The 19,399-nt window shown below is 46.5% G+C and overlaps 1 protein-coding gene across 1 annotated transcript in view; it reads left to right on the forward strand.

The window, feature by feature from the left end:
• The window catches only part of ANO2 (anoctamin 2), a gene marked incomplete at both ends in the record, with an annotated part of 323,071 nt that overhangs the window by 219,965 nt on the left and 83,707 nt on the right, over nucleotides 1-19,399 (forward strand). Inside the window, one exon of the mRNA XM_079714644.1 lies at nucleotides 14,331-14,405. Within this exon, the coding sequence (XP_079570770.1) occupies nucleotides 14,331-14,405 (75 nt within the window). The remainder of the gene's footprint in view (nucleotides 1-14,330; nucleotides 14,406-19,399) is intronic.

Raw genomic sequence — 19,399 nt, forward strand, 5'->3', positions numbered from 1 at the left:
CTTACTCTTCTGGCCAAAACACGTGGATATTGGCGAGGTTCGTTATTTATTCATTTGCAGGTGAAATCTTGCAAGGGCATAATAATCTTTTTTTCTTTTTTTTTTTTTTTTTCTTTGCTGTACGCAGGCCTCTCACTGTTGTGGCCTCTCCCGTTTCGGAGCACAGGCTCCGGATGCGCAGGCTCAGCGGCCATGGCTCACGGGCCCAGCCACTCCGCGGCATGTGGGATCTTCCCGGACCGGGGCACGAACCCGTGTCCCCTGCATCGGCAGGCGGACTCTCAACAACTGTGCCACCAGGGAAGCCCCATAATAATCTTTAAATAGAAGTTACCAATACATTTCCTGATGTCATTTTTTTTTCACACATCTGCTTTTGAGTGGAGAGCAGTGAGCATCTCTTAACAGGTACTCTACAAGGTGCTTTGTGCATAGTGGGGAATTTTAAAGCCCAATAAATGCACAATATGCAAGGTAGCTTCATGAATTAAGTGAGGTAATGAGATGCTGTCCAGGCTTGTGTGACAGTTCAAACAACTGGTTTGATCATCGAAGTGCACCTTGGCTGTTGGCCCCAAGCGTGGACGGTGACCAGGCAGTGCTCCTGCCCTCAGTTCTTGCCTTCTGACTCCTTGAGCTCCCGGGACAGCACAGTAGGCCTGAAGGTTTTCCCCGGACTCGAGCGTGATCAGTGCAGCTCTAGTCCCACAACCGGCTTGCGGGTGGGGGTGGGAGAGGGGCGTGGATGGGGGCCGGCAATGCCGCTGACGTGAGGAATTCTGTGCCCACGCGGCACATGAGCGATTGTTTCCAGGCTTGTTTCTACCCCGTGAGCTCCTCTTGGAGAATCTGTGCACAGAGGGACAAGCCACAGGAATACGGGCCCTGGAGCAAACACAGCAGGGGAGGAGGCGAGTCGCCAAGAACAGGATTTCCCTACTTGGGCTGAGCTGTAGCATCACCCATAAAGCATTTTCAAAAACAGATTCTGTCACCCCCAAGATTCTGATGTAGTAGATCTGGGGCCGGGCCAGGAATCAGAGGCTTTTGAGAAGTCCCCTAAGCGATGCTGACGAGCAGCCAGTGTGGGAACCGGTGACATTGCCCTGGACGTCCCGTTCCAAACCCCCCACCCTTGCCCAGCGGCCGCCTGTCTTCTTTGTGGTCTGAGCCTCTGCTGGGGGCTGGGCCACCAGCTCTCTTCTTTCTGTCCTCCAGGGCTCACGGCCCGCTTCTTCCCCAGGCCCCCCAGCACAGTAAGGTGTGGCTACCCGCTTAGAGCATCATTGTGGTACAGAGGGAATAGATGCAGAGAGGAATGCAGGGCCGTGGATTTCCTTCCGTATCTGTTTAGTAGGAAAAAAATTGGAATTACAAGTATTGAGCCTGAAGAGAGCAAGAAAAAGGGGGGATTTCATGAACAACTTCAGGTTTGTAAACAAATGTTCTATACAGGTCAGTTTTCCATTCTGTGGGCTAGAACGTAAGGAGAAGGCCCCAAATTGAAGCTGGAGGCTTGTCGGTTAGACTAAGAAATAGTGTGTGACCTAAAAGGACAAGACACGCCAGAAGGAGCTCAGTGACTGAAGGGTCTCTGTCGCAGGTCTTCAGAGTGAGCCCGGGATGGCAGTGGCCTCCTCGCCCAGAGGCAGGGGGTGGGTCGGGACACAGCTGAGTGCCACTCAGACTGATACTCTTCCTTGTATCGTTTTCCATGCAAAAAGCTGTCCTTATCGGCACATGCCAGTGGGACATGTACTTAACTATCTTTTTAAATTTATTTTTTATTGAAGTATAGTTGAATTACAGTGTTGTGTTAATTACTGCTGTACAGCAGAGTGACTCAGGTATACATATATATGCATTCTTTTTTTTTTTTTTTTTTTTTTTTGCGGTACACAGGCCTCTCACTGTTGTGGCCTCTCCTGTTGCGGAGCACAGGCTCAGGACGCACAGGCTCAGCGGCCATGGCTCACGGGCCCAGCTGCTCCACGGCATGTGGGATCTTCCCGGACCGGGGCACAAACCCGTGTCCCCTGCATCGGCAGGCAGACTCTCAACCACTGCGCCACCAGGGAAGCCCCTATATGCATTCTTTTTAAAAAATAATTCTTTTCCATTATGGTTTATCCCAGGAGATGGGATATAGTTCCCTGTGCTCTACAGTAGGACCCTGTTGTTTATCCATCCTATATATACTAGTTTGCATCTGCTAATCCCAAACTCCCAATCCATCCCTTTCCAACCCCCCCACCCGTTCCCCTTGGCAACCACCATTCTGTTCTCTATGTCCCTGATTCTGTTTCTGTTTCATAGATAGGTTCATTTGTGTCATATTTTAGATTCCACAGATAAATGATATCATGTGGTATTTCTCTTTCTCTTTCTGACTTACTTTACTTAGTGTGGTAATCTCTAGTTGTATCCATATGGCTGCAAACGACATTATTTTGTTCTTTTTTATGGCTGAGTAATATTCCATTGTATATATGTACCACATCTTCTTTATCCATTCATCTGTCGATGGACATTTAGGTTGTTTCCATGTCTTGGCTATTGTGTATAGGACACGCACTTGACTATTATTCTTAAAGTGTGGAAAGGCTACCATGAACTACCTGCATTTTCTCCTTAGATTTTGGCACTAGTGCATCGTAGCCCAAAGCAGGGGCACAAAATAGTTTGGTGGGCTCTTCCTGTGTGAAACTAGATTTGACCCACCAGAGACTAAGCACTGCACCTAGATGAGCTGGGCTGTTGTTTCCAAATCAGCACTCACCCACTGAGCCACACACGCCAATGCATTCCGCGAGCCAGGCTGATCTCAGCACTGGAGGTCCAGTGGGGAGCTACACACAGAGGCTCCCTGTCCTCATGGAGCTTCTGTTTCCCTAAAGGAGGCGGAGAGAAGATAAATAAATACATGAGATAACTTCAGATAGTGATAGTGGTGATAGAGAATAATAAGGGCTAGGGGATGGGCAGGGGCCTTAGGGAAGACCTCACTGGAGGGGCGATGCTAGAATTTGAGAACAGAGCACAGGACCCAGCTGGGTAAAGGGGTGGAAGAGGAGAAACCTTTTCAAGGTCTTGAGCTTGTCATGTTCAATGAACAGGAGCATGAAGGAAGCCGGTGTGGCTGGAGTGGAGTAAGAAGGGATTGAATGGTCAGAAATGAGGCTCAAGAGGGGCCAGAGTCCAGGTCATGTCAAGCCTCAGAGGCCATGGCATTGGGTTTAGATGTATTCCAACCCCTGAGTCCATTTGGCTTAGGTCTTTGTGTGATGTTGTGTGATGTTCTAGATAAGGTCATAGGTTAAGGCTTCAGGCATATAGTACTCGCGGAGGGTGATGATGGCTTTGGCCCAGACTCCTCCTTTTTCACAAGCAAGGAGGTCTGGAGAGGGGCAATGACTTGGCTGCCCTGCGCTCTCATACGTTGTTAGGGGCAGCCTGTCTGAGGCCCGTTTTTCCACTACCACAATATGAAAGGGGGTCCCCTTCAGAGAGTGAGTGGCAAGAGGGTGTCTGCAGTCTCCGAATCCAGGCTGGGCACACGATAGGACAATTGGAATTGCGGTAAGGGAGGGAGAGATGCTCAGCCTAGTACTGGAACCTAGGAAGGCCGAGGCTGCCTGCTGGGAAACAGAAGAAGTGAAACAGCAGGCTGTCTGGGAGGGCAGAGAGGGCAGAGGGAGCAGGCTGGACCTCAGGAGGGGAGGGAGGGAACCAGAGTCTGTGTGTCTGTGTCTAAAATACGAGCAGCGGGAGGACTAAAGACTGTTTTCCATCTGAGCCACAAAGTACACTGCGCTCTGCCCTGGGCTTCATCCATGCCTGTAGCCTTTGGTGCCGTGCCACGTGACTGCCTTGTACCCCTTTGCCAGGATTGCCTCCCTAGCTTGAGGCCCTTCCCAAAAGTCTGTCTCTATCTCTAGATGACTCTGGGGGTCAGTTACAGGTAAGCCCACAGGGCTGAGGGGTAGGACCTGGAGGTTCTCAGCCCAAGAGGCTGTGTGTGCTTGGGCTGTGAGGACCAACACCATGCCGGGGACTGATATCATGGTGACAGGACTTGCAGAGGGGCCCAAGGTCAGTGAAGGGGAGGGATGTGCGGTCAAATGCTGGCCTCACTTTTGTGATCAGGCCATGAAGACTTCTGGAGGAGGAGCTATTTTAGGAGAGAGAACTAGAGAGAGAGAGAAGGTGGTGAAGTTGGTGGGATCTCTGTTTCTAGAGTGGGTGCTGTTTGTGACGGGTCTTGAAGACTCACCCAGCAGAGGGAGCATTGAACAGCTGTGTCTGAGGGCAGAGTGGGACCAGGTCACATAGACAGTTATGTGGCTTCGGAACAGGAAGAGTGGCCCCCGGATCTGTGCCGTAGGAAGCGTTGCCCAAATTGAACTTGGGATTTCCATGTCACTTTGACAAGGAAACTTCACTTAATGTGTCCCGCTTAGGGCCAGGGCCCGTGGTGGATGAAACAATAATGATGGTGATGGTGACACTAGGTAACAAAAGTGGTGGGTTACCTACACTTGTGTGTAGCTGCCAGGCACCTGTGCCAGGCACAGTTCTGTGCACATTGCCATGTGTCACCTCATTTCATCTTCACGGCAGCAATCTTGTATGGTGGGTACTCTTTTTGATCTCTTTTCTAGGGATGAGGAAATTGAGATGCAGAGAAGTTGGCACCATGCCTGAGGTCACAGAATCAATAAGCTCAAAAGCTGGGAATCCAGCCCAGGCAGCTGCCTCCAGTCTAGACACTGAGAGGCTCCTGGGGCACCCCTGGCTCTTTTAACCAGGTTGATGGGATGCCCAGCTCTGGTAAGGAGGAAGAAAAAGGGAATGAGGAGAAGGAGAGAAAGCCAATAAATGAGCAAAGAATTTTTTTCACGAATGCAATTTTATGGTCCCATTTCACAGATGGCTGGCCCCAGCCCTGAACCTCACTATCTTTTTCTTCTTTGTTTTATTTAACATTTGTCTGGTGGGCTCCAGAAATTTATAGCATAACTCCTACCAGTTGATAGCTTTTATTTAGTGAAAGTGGCCCAGATTCCATCTCTGCACTCTAACACATGCCATCCTGGGAGTGGCTGAATTTATGACCTTGGCTGCCCCAATTATTAATCTCCATTTGAAACTGTGCTGAGGGGTCCCCCACACAGAGGGATGCTCTCAGTGGGCCTGAGAAATGAAAATGCATAAAGCTCGTTAACCCTGAGACCTGTAGCCACACAGCAGACCACGCTGTGGCCCCTCATCTGCTCCCAGAGCCCAAGAGTCCCTGGGTCTTCCTGGATTCTCGTCTCTGACAGTGTCCCAAGGACCCTCCAGTGGAAAAGTACCTTGTGCTTCTTCTCATCATCCTGTTCTTCCGAGTGTTTCATCCCTTCTCAATCCACCATCCTCCACATCTTCCATGTATTTTTTTTTTTTTTTTTTTTTGCAGTACGCAGGCCTCTCACTGTTGTGGCCTCTCCCGTTGCAGAGCACAGGCTCCAGACGCGCAGGCTCAGCAGCCATGGCTCACGGGCCCAGCCGCTCCGCGGCATGTGGGATCCTCCCGGATCGGGGCACGAACCCGTTTCCCCTGCATCCGCAGATGGACTCTCAACCACTGCGCCACCAGGGAAGCCCCTTCCATGTATTTTTGTCTCCTCCAACCAGCCAGGCCCAACTTGATCCATCATGGAGGCATCTGGCACAGAGACTTGGGAGTGGTGCTTAATCAACCTTGAGAGCTTATATTCTTGATAATGACACTGGAACAAGCGACTGCAATTTGACCCTTACTCAGACACAGTTGAACCCGGATCAAGACTTTTCTTCAGTTCTCCACCCAGACCCCACTTTATGTCGGCCTCCCAGTCCTACTCTTCCATGGTACCTGCTCTCATCTGTCATGCAATTTAACCAGCCCTGGTTTACTCACATCATTATGATTTCCCTTAGAAACCCCATCCAGGCACTGCCCACCCTTCCCATCCCCAGTTCTCCATGGTTTTTCCCCTTGACCAGAACAGGGTTTGACTTCACTTACTTCCAGGTTGATAGGAGACCGCCATCTGCTGTAATGATTGGACCCCTTGTCTTAGGAAATCAAGGCAGACGAAGTGTCCCAGAAGACAGGGATGAGGAACTCTCAGATTCCCACCTACCATTGGCCTCAGGAATTCTAATAGTGTCCAGGCCATGCCCTGCTTGCCACAAAGAGGGACAGAGAGGGACCCAGGCGAGGCTGGTTAACTGTCCCCAAGATTGTGTTCAGAGTTGAGGCTCATGAACTGATAGGAGACACACTAATTGCACATTTATTGAGCTTACACTATGTACCTGCCACTGTGCTTAAATGCTAGGTATATGGAGATGAATAAAACCTGTCCTCTTCTCTCCTGGAGCTGACAGTCCATGAGGGAGAAAGAAAATCAACAGTTACAGAAAAATGTATAGAGGGTAATGAGGCTGGAGATGTGCAGGGCCTGAACTGTGGCATTGGCACTGGGGCTAGAGAGGAGAGGCATGGCAGACGGGGGGCGAGTTGTTGAAGGGGACAGAGAGACTCTGTAGGACTTGAGGCTGGTTGAGGTGAGTGTGTGGGAGGGAGTAGCCCAAGTGCATGCCTCAGTTTCTGGCTTTGTCTGCTCAAAGGTTCAGTTCACTGAGTTAGGGAATATAAAAGGAGAAGAAGGGGGTTTAAGGGGTGAGTTGATTCATTCTTTGGGGACATTTTGAGCTTGGGACATCCCCCTGAAGATGTCCACTAAACAGTTGGACAGATGAGTTGGGAGCTCTGACTGAGAGCTCTGATCCTCAGCACGTGGGTGGTCAGTAAAGCCAGTATTGTGGCCAGGAAGGGGGTATGACGACGGGGTGTACTAGTACTGAACTCAGCTCAACCCTTTGTTCCCAGAACTTCTTAAGAAAGTAGCTATGGCAGCTCTCTCTCTCCTCACCTTCCATCCACTTTCCCTTCGTTGTTTTTGCCCCAATGTTCCTTTGAAAACTTCTCACAGATGACCTTCATGGCAAATTCTAATGGGCGCTTCACGGTCTTAACTCACTTGATCTGTTAAGAAAACATGTGTCCACTTCTTGAACCTTCCCTCCCCAGGCTTTGGTGGCACTACTCTTCTAGTTTCCTTCCTATGTTGTGGCTACTCTTTGGTCCACTTATTTTTTTAGCTGGCAGAGCCCTGGAGAGGCAGCCTCATGTAGGAGGCTGGTGAATGCAAGCATGGGCTCGGACACACTAGACTCCAGAGCTGCAACTCATTAGCTTGTGACCAAGTTCCTTAACCTTCTGGAGCTCACGTCCGCTGGCTATAGAATGGGGATAATATAACTTGAAGGGCTATTGCAAGAATTAAATGAGAGATATCTCAGACATGTAACTGATGGTCAGTCACATCATAAGCAATTTAAAGTGGTAGCTCTTACTGTTCTGTGTGCTTATAGGCTGAACGGCAATGCCCAGCAGGAAGGAGATGGTTTAAGAGTGTGGTTACCACAGTCTGATCCCCTGATCAGCAGTAGCACCAGCACCAGCATTGCCTGGAAACTTGTTAGAAATGCGATTCTCAGACCCACTCCAGATCTACTGGATCAGAATCTCTGAGGGTGGAGCCCGGAAATTTGTTCTAATGTCTCAAGATGCACGCTAAAGGGTGAGAACACTGGCCTAAGGTAAGAAGGAGTGAAATCCTTGAGCAAAGTATGAGATCCGAAGGAAGGGTGGAGAGACTGGCTGTCAGCAGGAGAGGAGGGACATCTCCCCAAGTGAGACAGGAAGGTCAGTGAGTTAACCTTCTCCCCTGCCTAAACTCTGCTGCTGTCTACACTCCACCCCCTTGTTACCCTGACCCACTGGATAGTACTGTGTGTTATGATACGTTATGACAGCTCGGAGCTTTTGCACCTGGCACTTCCTCTGGAATACCTTCATCTCTCTTTTCATTCTGGAAAACTTTTTTTTTAAAATTATTTTTGGCTGCATTGGGTCTTCATTGCTGTGCGTGGGCTTTCTCCAGTTGTGGTGAGTGGGGGCTGCTCTTCGTTGTGATGCATGGGCTTCTCATTGCAGCAGTTTCTCTTGTTGCGGAGCACAGGCTCTAGGTGCACGGGCTCAGTAGTTGTGGCTTGCGGGCTCTAGAACGCAGGCTCAGTAGTTGTGGCGCAGGGGCTTAGTTGCTCCACGGTATGTGAGATCTTCCCGGACCAGGGCTTGAACCTGTGTCCCTGCATTGGCAGGCAGATTCTTAACCACTGCCCCACCAGGGAAGTCCCCATCCTGGAAAACTCTTATTCTTTAATCACAAGTAAAATGTCTCTTCATCTTTGAAGTCTTCCCTTCTCCCTCTAGGCAGGTAGTTACTCCCTCCTCTGTGTTCCCATGACATGTGTCATATCATTTCATAATTTGTGTTTGTCTTTCTCAGTTTCTTTTAGTGGTTGGGGCATTCCCTAAGAGCAAAGAATGTGAACTATTCTTCTCCATATCCGCAGTGCCTAGTGCCAGAACAATGCAGGGTACACTTTTGATGTTCAGTGAATGCTTCCTGCATAGAAACAGGAGTAGTAATAATTCACAGTTATACAGAACTTACAGTTTTCCCAGTACTGTCACACATGTCGTGTACTCATTGAGTGCTCAGTAGGGCGGGTTTACCAGTTGTCTGATTGAAGATGAGATTATGAGGGCACAGAGAAATTAGATAATATGCCCAAGGTTTCTCAGCTAATAAAGAGGTAGAGACAGGGATGAAGCCCTGGTCTTGTATTTCCAAATGCACCATTTTCCCCTCTCCTTGATACTGGCCCCCCAAATATTTGCAGGAACAGAGGCTCAATGTCTGAACATTCTAATGGAAACCAGAGCCTATCTATTCACAACCCTCCGATTATTAGCTGGAGGGGGTAAGGCAGGTGATGATGATGGTGCTTGGCTTCCTGACCCTTGTAGCCTTCCCCAAAGAAAGAGGACCACGGCTGGTTTCCTTTGAAGCCCAAATCCAGTTCTGTCCCAGGCATGATGCTTCCTGAGCAGTAGGCATTTATCATCTTCATTGTCCTTTACTGAGTTCAGAGCAGTCTGCGTTGGTTTAACATTGGTGTAACTGAGCCTCTCTTTTCTACAGCCCTGCTTTAAGTAAATCTAAAATGTTATAAAAATCTGGATTAAAAGCTTGGAGGAATCTGCAGATACTACCCCATCAAGGAGGTGGACTATAACTCCCTACTCCTTAAATGTGGGCTGTACATAGTGACTTCCTTCTGAAGAGTAAAGTGTGAAAAGGGGGGAAAAGAGTAACTTGACAGCAGGGAAACCTGACCAACACTTACCTCCACCAAGCGATCAAGGTTAACATCATGAGTGACAGGTCATATTCTAGCCTGTTCCTTTGATATGATGAGATGAAAATGATACCTTACCTCTGTGGTCTTCCTCTCCCAAACCCATAACTTCAGTCTAATTAGGGGAAAAACTTCAGACAAGCCCATATTGAAGAACATTCTACAAAATCCTTGACCAGTGCTTCTCAAAAATGACAAGGTCATCAACAACAAGAAAAGTCTGAGAAGCTGTCATAGTCTAGAGTTGCCTAAGAAGACTTGGTGGTTAAATATAATGTGGAATCTTGGATGGGACTGGAGCAGAAAGGGGATATTAAATGAAAACTAAGAAAATCCAAATAAAGTGTGAACTTTAATTCATAATTATGTACAAAATTGGTTCATTGATTGCAAAAAATGTACTCATACTAACATAATAGGAAAACTGGGTGCAGAGTGTGTGTGTGTGCATGTGCATGTGTGTGTGCATATATATATAATATATATATATGCATACACGCATACATATATGCACACACACACATACTCTGTACCGTCTTTGAAGCTTTTCTGTAAATCTAAAACTATTCTAAAATAGAAAAGTTTATTTAAAGCAAAGAAAGTAGAGGAAGGAATTCTCATATGTTCCTGGTGAAAATGCAAAAATAGCACGGCCATTTTGGAAAACAGTCTGGCGGTTGTTTATAAACCAAATATACACTCAACCCATGATTCAGCATTTCCACTACTTGGTATTTCCCTAAAACCTATACTCACACCAAAACCAGTACAGAAATACTTCCAACAGCTTTCTTCATAATTGCCAACAACTGGAAGCAGTCCAAACATCTGTCAGGCAGGGGTGGTTAAATGAAACATGGCACGTCCATACAGTGAAATAGTACTCAGCCATAAGAAGGAGCAAATTTCTGGGAATGCAGCAGGGGTGAATCCCAAATGCAGTGCACTAAGTGCACTAAGTCAGACTCAGAAGGGTCCATACTGTGTGAATTTACTTCCATGACATTTTGGAAAAGGCAACACCAAAGGGACAGAGAACAGGTCTTGCCAGGAGCTGGAGACTGAGGGAGGTGATGGACCACAAAGAGACATGCGGGCAGTATTGAGGGGGTGATGGTCCTGTATCTTGATTGTGGTCATGGTTACATGACAATACATACTTGTTTATCAAAACTCACAGAACTGCACACTAATAAAGGTGAATTTTACTACATGTAAATTCATACTTTAATTGAAAAAAATACCAACTCAGGGATGATTGGCCACTTTTCAAGGTTGCCCTCCAAGGGATTTGCTTGAATAGTAGTCTCATCTACTGCGTTTACAGTGATTGCATTTCCAGCCATTCAGTTTGTCAAAAGGACACTTTTGTGGTTTTATGTGAGTGTCGTCATGCTGCTTCCTGTTTGGAGACTCAGAAGTGGGAGGCATAGTCCAGGGACAAGGACACGAGCATGGGCGACAGCTAGGCTCATGGCTTCACAATGGTGAATTAGCTGAGTGCTTCCTGACCACCTGCTTCTGATATAACCGTGAAGCTGATTAGACCTTACTTTTGTGTGATGCCTTAGAGTTGACAAAGCTCTCTCCCAGGCGTTCAACTGCATACGACCTCTGCCACGTCGGTGGGACAAGTGTCATCATCTCTGTGTTAAAAGGAGAGGGAGGGGCTGAGAGTTGTCGCTTACCTGTGTTTGCAGGTGCACTGGCTTGGTCCCTCCCAGTTAGGGTTGGCTAATTAATATAAAACGCATAACAATTTGGTGCAATAGATGTTACCATTTATACATCCTACAGATAAGGAATATAATTACTTTACAGATGAGGAAATGGAGGTTCTGGGCATTTTCCAAGGTCACTTGACTAGTAAGTATTAGAACCAAGAGTTGAATTCAGAAGTTCTGCTTCCAAGTTCTACTTTTCTTCTACCATCCCGTAAGCTGGTTATGTGACTTTCATGCAGAGCGTAGTTAACTGGATGGTATTTTGCTACGTATCTGCACGTCTTTCATGTGCCAGTGACTGGAGATTCTCATTAGCTTCTGTTACCAGAGCCAGTTATTATACATAAAGGCCACTTGACTCACTGTCATCTTTCCTAGTAACTTCGGGAGCTTGGAAGGCAGTCTGTAATCTCTGTGTTCTCTCAGCGCTTGTGTTTGGAAAGTGTCTGAATGTAGAACTCTGTGTATGTTGGAAGCTATCACTTTTAGGAAAAAGGGCTTATCGGTGTAAACGTGGGTGGAGAGTGATTTTTCAGCAAATACCAGAACATATATATCAAAGTGAGTATTGTTCTTTAAGACAGTTGCTTTGAGAGGACGTCGAATTCAGTTGCTTTTTAGTTATGCCTCATTTTTATGCCAAATAATAACGCCACCTTCCTTACTAGGATTAGCTCTGAAATCCTTCTCCGTGTTTTGTGGGTGGCAGCGGAGCTCCTTCTGGGCAGGGCAGAGACTTCTCCCCTCTCTGTCCTCCGCATCCAGCACAGAGCCTGGCCCATCCCAGGCACTCAGACCACGTTTGTTGAGTAGAACAGAACCAAAACTCATTCTCCAGGACAGAGTTGTCACTGCGGGGTAGAGGCTGGTCTGAAGACACCTCATCCCGCTGGGTCCCTGGCCTGAAGAAGGTGGACGACACCTGGCAGGAACCTTAGCCAAAACATCTCAGCCGCCTGGCCCCTCCCTTGGGTAGATCAGTCATCCTCTACGATTATACTTATTTCTGAGCCCATTTCTTCTGGGGCCATGTTTCCTGCTGTCTGCTTGTATTTCCCTTCCCCCCGTTTCTTCCAGAAATGTCTGTCTTGTCCCTGAGGACTGCTCTGAGCTTGGTCTCATCCTTACTGACTGCTTGCTTGCCCTTTCCTCTCATTTCACGGACCAAGCACAGGTTTTTTTTTTTACCTCTCCTTGCCCTGCTCGCCACTGAGGGAGCCCCACTGGGGAGGAACTGGTGACACAGAACCGGTAACTGGAGTTCCCCCTTCCCTCCCGGTATTTCTGAGCACACCTGGTTTGCTGATCTTTAAGGCAGAACCTCTCATCCCCAGGCCAGAGAGCAGGAAAAGAGTCAGAGAGTCATCCGAACCTTAATTGTAGTGAGAGAGGCCTCAGGACAAGCTCCACCACACACCCCACACCCCTATGCTTCTTTTCGTAATCCCTACAGAGCTATCATCTACCTGCCCATCTTCAGTTTTCCTCATCAGGATCTTAAAGGAAAATACCACTAGTGTGAGTGAAACTAAGAATGAATACCGGAAGAAAAGAGAAAGGCATGCTAGTCCCTTTTGATGTTTGGCCTCCTTTGGAAGACTTGCTTCAGTCCTAATAGAAACAGGTTTTCAGTTCCACCTGGGCATGGTCACGACCTGCAGTGACCTTGTTCTCATTATGTGATAGAAAGTCTGTTGGGCACAGAGTCTGGAGACGTGATCCTATCAGGGTCTAGGAGAAGCTGAGCATCCCTTGTTGACATCACGAGTAAATGAAAGTGCTCGTTACTGAATGACTGCAGCCTTAACGCTCATGTCCACCCCCATTGAAGCCTGCTCAACCCTGTGCTCAGCTCCAGACACGCCATGAGAGAGACACACCATTCCTTTCCTCAAATGCCCCGCAGGCTCGCTCCCAGGATAACCTGCATTCCCAAACTGGCAAGCTTTTCTGGTGTGTGGGTGTCACCATCTCATTAGACTGGGAGCCCCCCAGGGGCAGTGACCATGTCCACTGTTCTCTGTCTCCCCACTGTGCCTGGCCCTAAGGTTTGCACACAGTGGGCACACAGAGATTTTTAGAAAGAAGCCTTCGAGGCCAAGAAGGCCCTTCGCTTACAGCACAGGCTTTCAAAGACGAGATGGCACCATTGCTAGAGCTAGATCAGGTGTGTTCTGAAATCGTGGCGAGGAAGGAAGAGAGAAACCGAGCAGGCCCCGGAACTCGCACTTGCGGACTTAGATTCAGACACGCTGCAGAAATGCAGGGGGCCCTACCTTGCCAGCATGGAGGGCTTTGCCATTTTGCTGGCATCCTCCCCAACATGGCTTCAGATGGTCTCCACAGCAACCTTGAATTGATACAGTGTCAGCAGGACACTGTATCAATTATAATTTTAAAGAACTGCAGCTCAGATAAATCAGGTGCCTGGCTAAAATTATGTGGATATTAATTGGCAGAGGTTTTTACCACTCATCCCTTGTTGGCATCACCCTATCAGATGAGGGTCCTTAGGGGGTGCTGAAGGGGGATGTGGGCAGGGCTATGGTGGTCCCAAGGAGAGCAGCCTGTGGACTGGATCCAGTCTGGTTCTCAGCCAGACTGACAGCAAGGCATCAGCTTAACCTGCGTCTTGAATTGTCTGCATTTGTGACCAGGGGAGAACAGTGGTTTTGGAGGAAACAGATGACAACCCATACAGGTTCTTTGAACAACAAGAATTGTGGGTAATTTATACACTTAGGATCTAAGGTCAATGGTTGATGTTTGATTTAAATGATGATCTGTTTTAGGATGCTGCCCTGTGGCCATTTGTATCTGTCATCTGTCTCTTGTTTTCACCTGCTTCTCATTAAAATAAAAATGAAACATATAAAACCATCCTGTGCATAAGCCAGGATGGGGGTCACGACTGTGACCACTTTACAGATGAAGAAATAGAAGGTCAGACATTAAGAGACACATCGAAGATCGCACCGCTGATGAGTGGTTGAATTAAAACTTCAGCCCAGCATGAGGCTGAAATCAAATATTGTCCTCTTCTCACCACAGATTTTCCAGGCTACCTAAAAATCACAAAAGTAGGAGGGCTGTTGTTGATGTGTAGGGTAAGGCATCACAGACTAGAAAAATACCTAAATAGAGTGATGAATGATTAATAATATTCACATTTATGGAAAATTGAGAGACATTTTATATCTGTTATTTGTGGCATCTGATGGTCACTGTCCTCCTGTTTCTCCACAGGATGATGAAGATAAGCTGACCTGGAAAGATCGTCTCCCAGGTTACTTGATGAACTTTGCCTCCATCTTGTTCATGGTAATTTCCTGGCGGAAACAGCAGCTCATGACGTGTGTGTGTGGATCCTGCCGTGTGAATGCTGGGGGTGTTAGCCTGTTATGCTGTGGGGACGGTGAGGGACTAGTGAAGACGAAGCCACAGTCCTTCTAGAGGGACAGCATCTCCCGTGATAGCCAGGCCATTGCTGCTGTTGGTTACCCGAAGTGGGGAAGGTGATTCCCTCAGACAGAACATCAGCCCTGGGAGGGTCAGTGGCCTTCAGTGGCCATAGAAGGGGGCTCTGTCTTCCAAGCCTTGACCACAGATGTTTGAAGATGGAGTTTCCAGGGGTGGGTTGTGAGAAGGTGTCTCCCACATCGCGGCAGATGGAGACCTTGGAAGAAGGTCTTACCTGTGCAGGGAAGGCGGCTGTAGAATGGTGGCAGCCTGTTGGAACTGCAGGCAGGCTCTCCCTGGTGGCTGGTGGAAAAGAACAGCTTCTGGAAGGCACAGAAGACAGCCGGCTCGGGCTGTGTAAGCCTGATTCTTTAGCCTCCCTGTAGTTTCTGTGTTTATTTCCCTGTCTTCTCCCTGAGAGTTTGGAAGAGCCCTTTGGAGAGACCCAGATGGTCTCCACTGTGTCGGAGAAGGTGAGGAATGGGTCTGTGATTCATATCTGACTTGCTCAGTGAAGTGGTAGTAAGTCATTCCTGGGAGCCACGAGGGGTGAGACAACAGGAACTGAAGCAAGGAGACCTCGGGAAGGTGAAACTCAGAGGACTGAGCTCAGGGCACAAAGACACCTGCCCCCTGTCTGTGGGTCGACTCCTTCTAGTATTCAAGAAGGGGACCTCGGTCCTTACAGCATTTCCAAGCAGGACTACACGTTAGTTGTGGGGTTGGGGAGGGATTGCTTATTCCAGAAATTGGGACTGAAATTATAATAATTTTCTGGACCCACTGGCCAGAGGTAACACTGACCCTGGCCTGAGGTTACCATTTCCACTATTATTGCCATTGTGATCATTGAGGACGGGAACCGTGTCCTCATCTCAGAAGTTTAAAAAGTGAAAGATGCGTGGGCACCATCTGCTTCAACACTTCTGAAGTGCAGAGGTGCTGGGTGCCTTGCCAGAGCTTAGAAGCCTACACTTGCGATCTCCTCATTGCTTAAGGAGAGTGGAATTTATTCAAGAATATGTGGTGAGTTGCAGTGTGTTAAGCTGGAATGGTATGAAGTTTAATTTAGCACTTCCAAGCCTCCCACAGTATGCATAATGTGGTCCAAGAGTTTATTCATTCATTCAGAAAATATTTCATGGGTGCCAGCTATGTGCTTGACACTATTCTTAGGCGTTGGGCATAGAGTAGAAACTAAAATAAAATAATCTGTCCCTTAAGGAGTTGACAGATAACAAATACGTACATAAATAAGAAAACAGATAAGTAAAATAGGCTTCCATCTCCAGCAGTGGTAGGTTAGGATATTTGTAGCATCCCATCTTGCTGAAAGTAGCAAAAAAAAATTGTGGATAAATATATTTTTCAATCTTCTTAAAGCTTGAAGGACTGACAGGATAGTCAGGAATACTAGACTGAACTCTAAAGGAAAATAGAACCAAGGAAACAAATATCTGGGCACTAATGCTGCTTTTACCTTGAGGACATTTTCCCATCTAGGCACACTTGGGCTTGGGCTTTGGTGGTTTTTATGGGGCAGGGAGGATGGGAATCAGGGGGTATGACTGGCTCAAAGAGAGCTTCTAGCAGGAAGTCCTCACCAAATTAAACTGGAACACCAGAGGGCTACACTCTCAGAATGAAGATGAATAACTAGCCACCCCTCGTCCCCAACTTTGGGACTTCAGAGAAAATTGTTATTTTCTAAGTAGAATAGGGAGAAAAAGGGAAACCAACGCCCTGTCCCCAAGAAGTGGCTATGGGCAGTCCCCATGGTGGATTTACAGCTTGGTTCATCACAGGAGAGGATCAGGAAACTCAGGTTGTGGACCTGGTCTGGAACTAGCAGTGCTCCCAGGTGCCCAGGAGAAGCAAATACAAGTTCTCTCTGGAGGAAGGCAGATTCATGCTAGGCCTCAAGAAATCCCCCAAAAGAATTTTCAAGGGCAACGAAGAGAATACAGCCAATTACACAAGAAGCTAAAGCGCCTTGAGAAAGAACAGTGAGGACAGCAAAGACTAAAGGTATTGGAAACACCAGTTACAAGTGAAAACATCAAGCTTGGAACATCTGCAAAGAATAAGAAACTATTGAAGAAAACGGCTTAGAGGATTTGAAAACCAACCAGTAAATCTGCTAGAAATAAATAAATCCATGAATATGAAATACATGTATATGAATATATAATACATTCTACATGTATATGAATGTTGTATGTATTATAATATATATATATATATATATAACAACAAACTAGACACAGCTGAAGAGAATCTGTGAACTGCAGTATAGGTTAGAAGAAATTATCCATAATGCAGCATGGGGAGGCAAAAGGTAAAATATATAGAAGAGAAATTAAGAGATTTGGAAATATTGGTAGAATGAGATTTAACATACATTTCATTGCACTACTGGACAAAGAGGAAAGAGAAAAGTTAATGAATGAAATATAATGACTGATGGTTTCCTAATCTGCTACAGAATTCCAACCCACAGATTGAAGAATCCCTATGAAACCCAAGCAGAAAAAAATAAAATAAATCTACATCTAGATTCATCATAGTGAAATCATAGACTATATAAGACACAAGAAAAATCTCAAATGCAGTCAGAAAACAAAAGACAAGTTACCTTCAATAAAAAGGCTGTTAGATTGACCATTGATTTCTCATAGCAATTAGAAATTACATGTTATCTTCATGTGCTGAAAAGAAAACAATTACTTATCCAGAATTCTATAACCAGGAAGAATATCATTTAGGAATGTCACGAGGATAAAATAAAGATATTTATAGACAAAAACTGAGAGTTTGCCACCAACTGAATCTTTTACTAAAGGAATTCTAATTATGGGCTTCAGATATGACCCCATATGGAAAACCATAGTTTGAAAAAGAAATGAAGAATAATCAAAGTGATAAATCAGTGGGAAAATCTGTATGAACCTCGACTGTGAAAACAATAATGATGACGCCTCATGGGATTAAAAATAAGGTAGGATTTAAAATACACACAACACTAATCTGTAAGTTGGGTGGGCAATAAATAGAACAATAATGTTCTAAGGTCCTTGTCTCCTTGATGATGTATATGGAAGAGCAAAGGCTAGGAAGAGTCAAGACACTCTTGAAGAAGAATCAGGAGGGATATGGTACGCTACCAAACAGAAACTTATTATAAAACAATAATAAGTATGACAATGTGGTGGTGGGGTGGAAATAGGGAATTCGACCAATAGAACAAAACAGAAAACCAAGAGTCAGATCCACGCAAGTGACAATGCATAGAAGTGCAGAAAAAGTAGACCCCAAAGAATTTCATCATGGGATGTAAAACAGAGAAAAGTCAAGGAGGACTCTGAGGTTTTTATCTTCCAAAGGCTAGAGTTATCCCTAGGAATCCTGGAGTTGCCTGCATGATGGATATAAATCTGGAGTTCGGAGGAGATGCCCAGGCTGGAGCCCTAATCAGATGGTAGAGATGGTACTTAAAGCCATGAGATTGTATGAGATCCCCAGGGGAGTGAGGAGAGATAGAGAAAAGGTCCGAGGACTGAGTCCCAAGATGCTGTAATGTGAAAATTTGGGATCACGAGGAAGAGCCAAAAGAGAAGGTTGAAAAGGAAGAGCCAGGGCCGAGGGGAGGGTCCCCGAAGCCAAGAAGGTATTGCAAGGGGAGGACCATCACTTGTGTCAGATGCCACTGATAGGTCTGGGAGGGAGAGGATTGAAAATAGAAGCGTATCTACTGCCTGAGAGAAGACCTTGTAGCATCATCATGATCACTGTCTACAACAAGTAGACATCACTATTGACAAACACTGAAAATCAGGTCAATGCAGGGGTATCTCCTCAATGTTCTGATTTTTTAAAAATTCCATGGGTGGGGCTTCCCTGGCAGTCCAGTGTATAAGACTCCCTGCTTCCACTACAGGGGGCATGGGTTCGGTCCCTGGTAGGGGAACTAAGATCCCCCATGCTGCATGACGTGACCAAAAAAATAAATCAATATTTTTTAAAAAGTCCATGGAGACCTTCTAAAGCTAGACTCGAGGGTGGGATATTTTTTTTGTGTCGTTCAGAAATAATAAATGATTTATCTCTTATCTTCCCTTTTGCAACCCCGCCTAACTCCAAATCTTGATACCAACAGGAGACTGTGTATCAGAATCAAGAACTCATTGAGGCGTCTCACTCTGCCTGGGGTCCCCCAGCTCTATGTAGCCAGCAGGTGCTGGGAACTGCGAGTAGAGTGATAGGAAGGTCACCTCGCGCAGGCAGGTGCTCTGGACTAGTCCTGGCCTAGGCTTATTGACTGAGATCATCATGAGTAGCATTCCTTCCTACTTTCAGAAGTATTCCAGGTTGGGCAATAAATGATATAGTCCCCTACCAATTTGATTTTTTAAAAATCCTTATTTTACACTAACTTTTTCCCATTTTTTTTTTTTCACTTTTTAAAAAACCCAGTCTTCTCTAGAAAGGGGCTCGGCATTTCCCTAGAACAAGGTGTGGAATCTGAGACAAAGGAGTCAGGATGGTGTTTATAAAAGAGTGTTTTTTGTTATGGAATTAGTCAAAGGCATCTATGGCAATGAACTTGAGTATCCGTTATCATTTCCTCCTTCACCCCCTGTGATGAAACCTTGGCAGAAGACGCCAGGACCACGACCATGAGGAGGGTTTTAGCGATGCCAGTCTGTCATCAGTTAGGGATATTTTTCATGGGGTGACAAGAGCCAAGAAGAGCCCAGTGCAGTGTTCATCTTCCTCACCCATGGGAGAGGCCAGGATGGATAAAGATGCATTTTCTCTTTCTTCTCCAACCCAGTGTGTTGAGCTAAAGTTTCTTT

This window comes from Hyperoodon ampullatus (genome assembly GCF_949752795.1).
Source record: "Hyperoodon ampullatus genome assembly, chromosome: 11".
NCBI lineage: Eukaryota > Metazoa > Chordata > Mammalia > Artiodactyla > Ziphiidae > Hyperoodon > Hyperoodon ampullatus.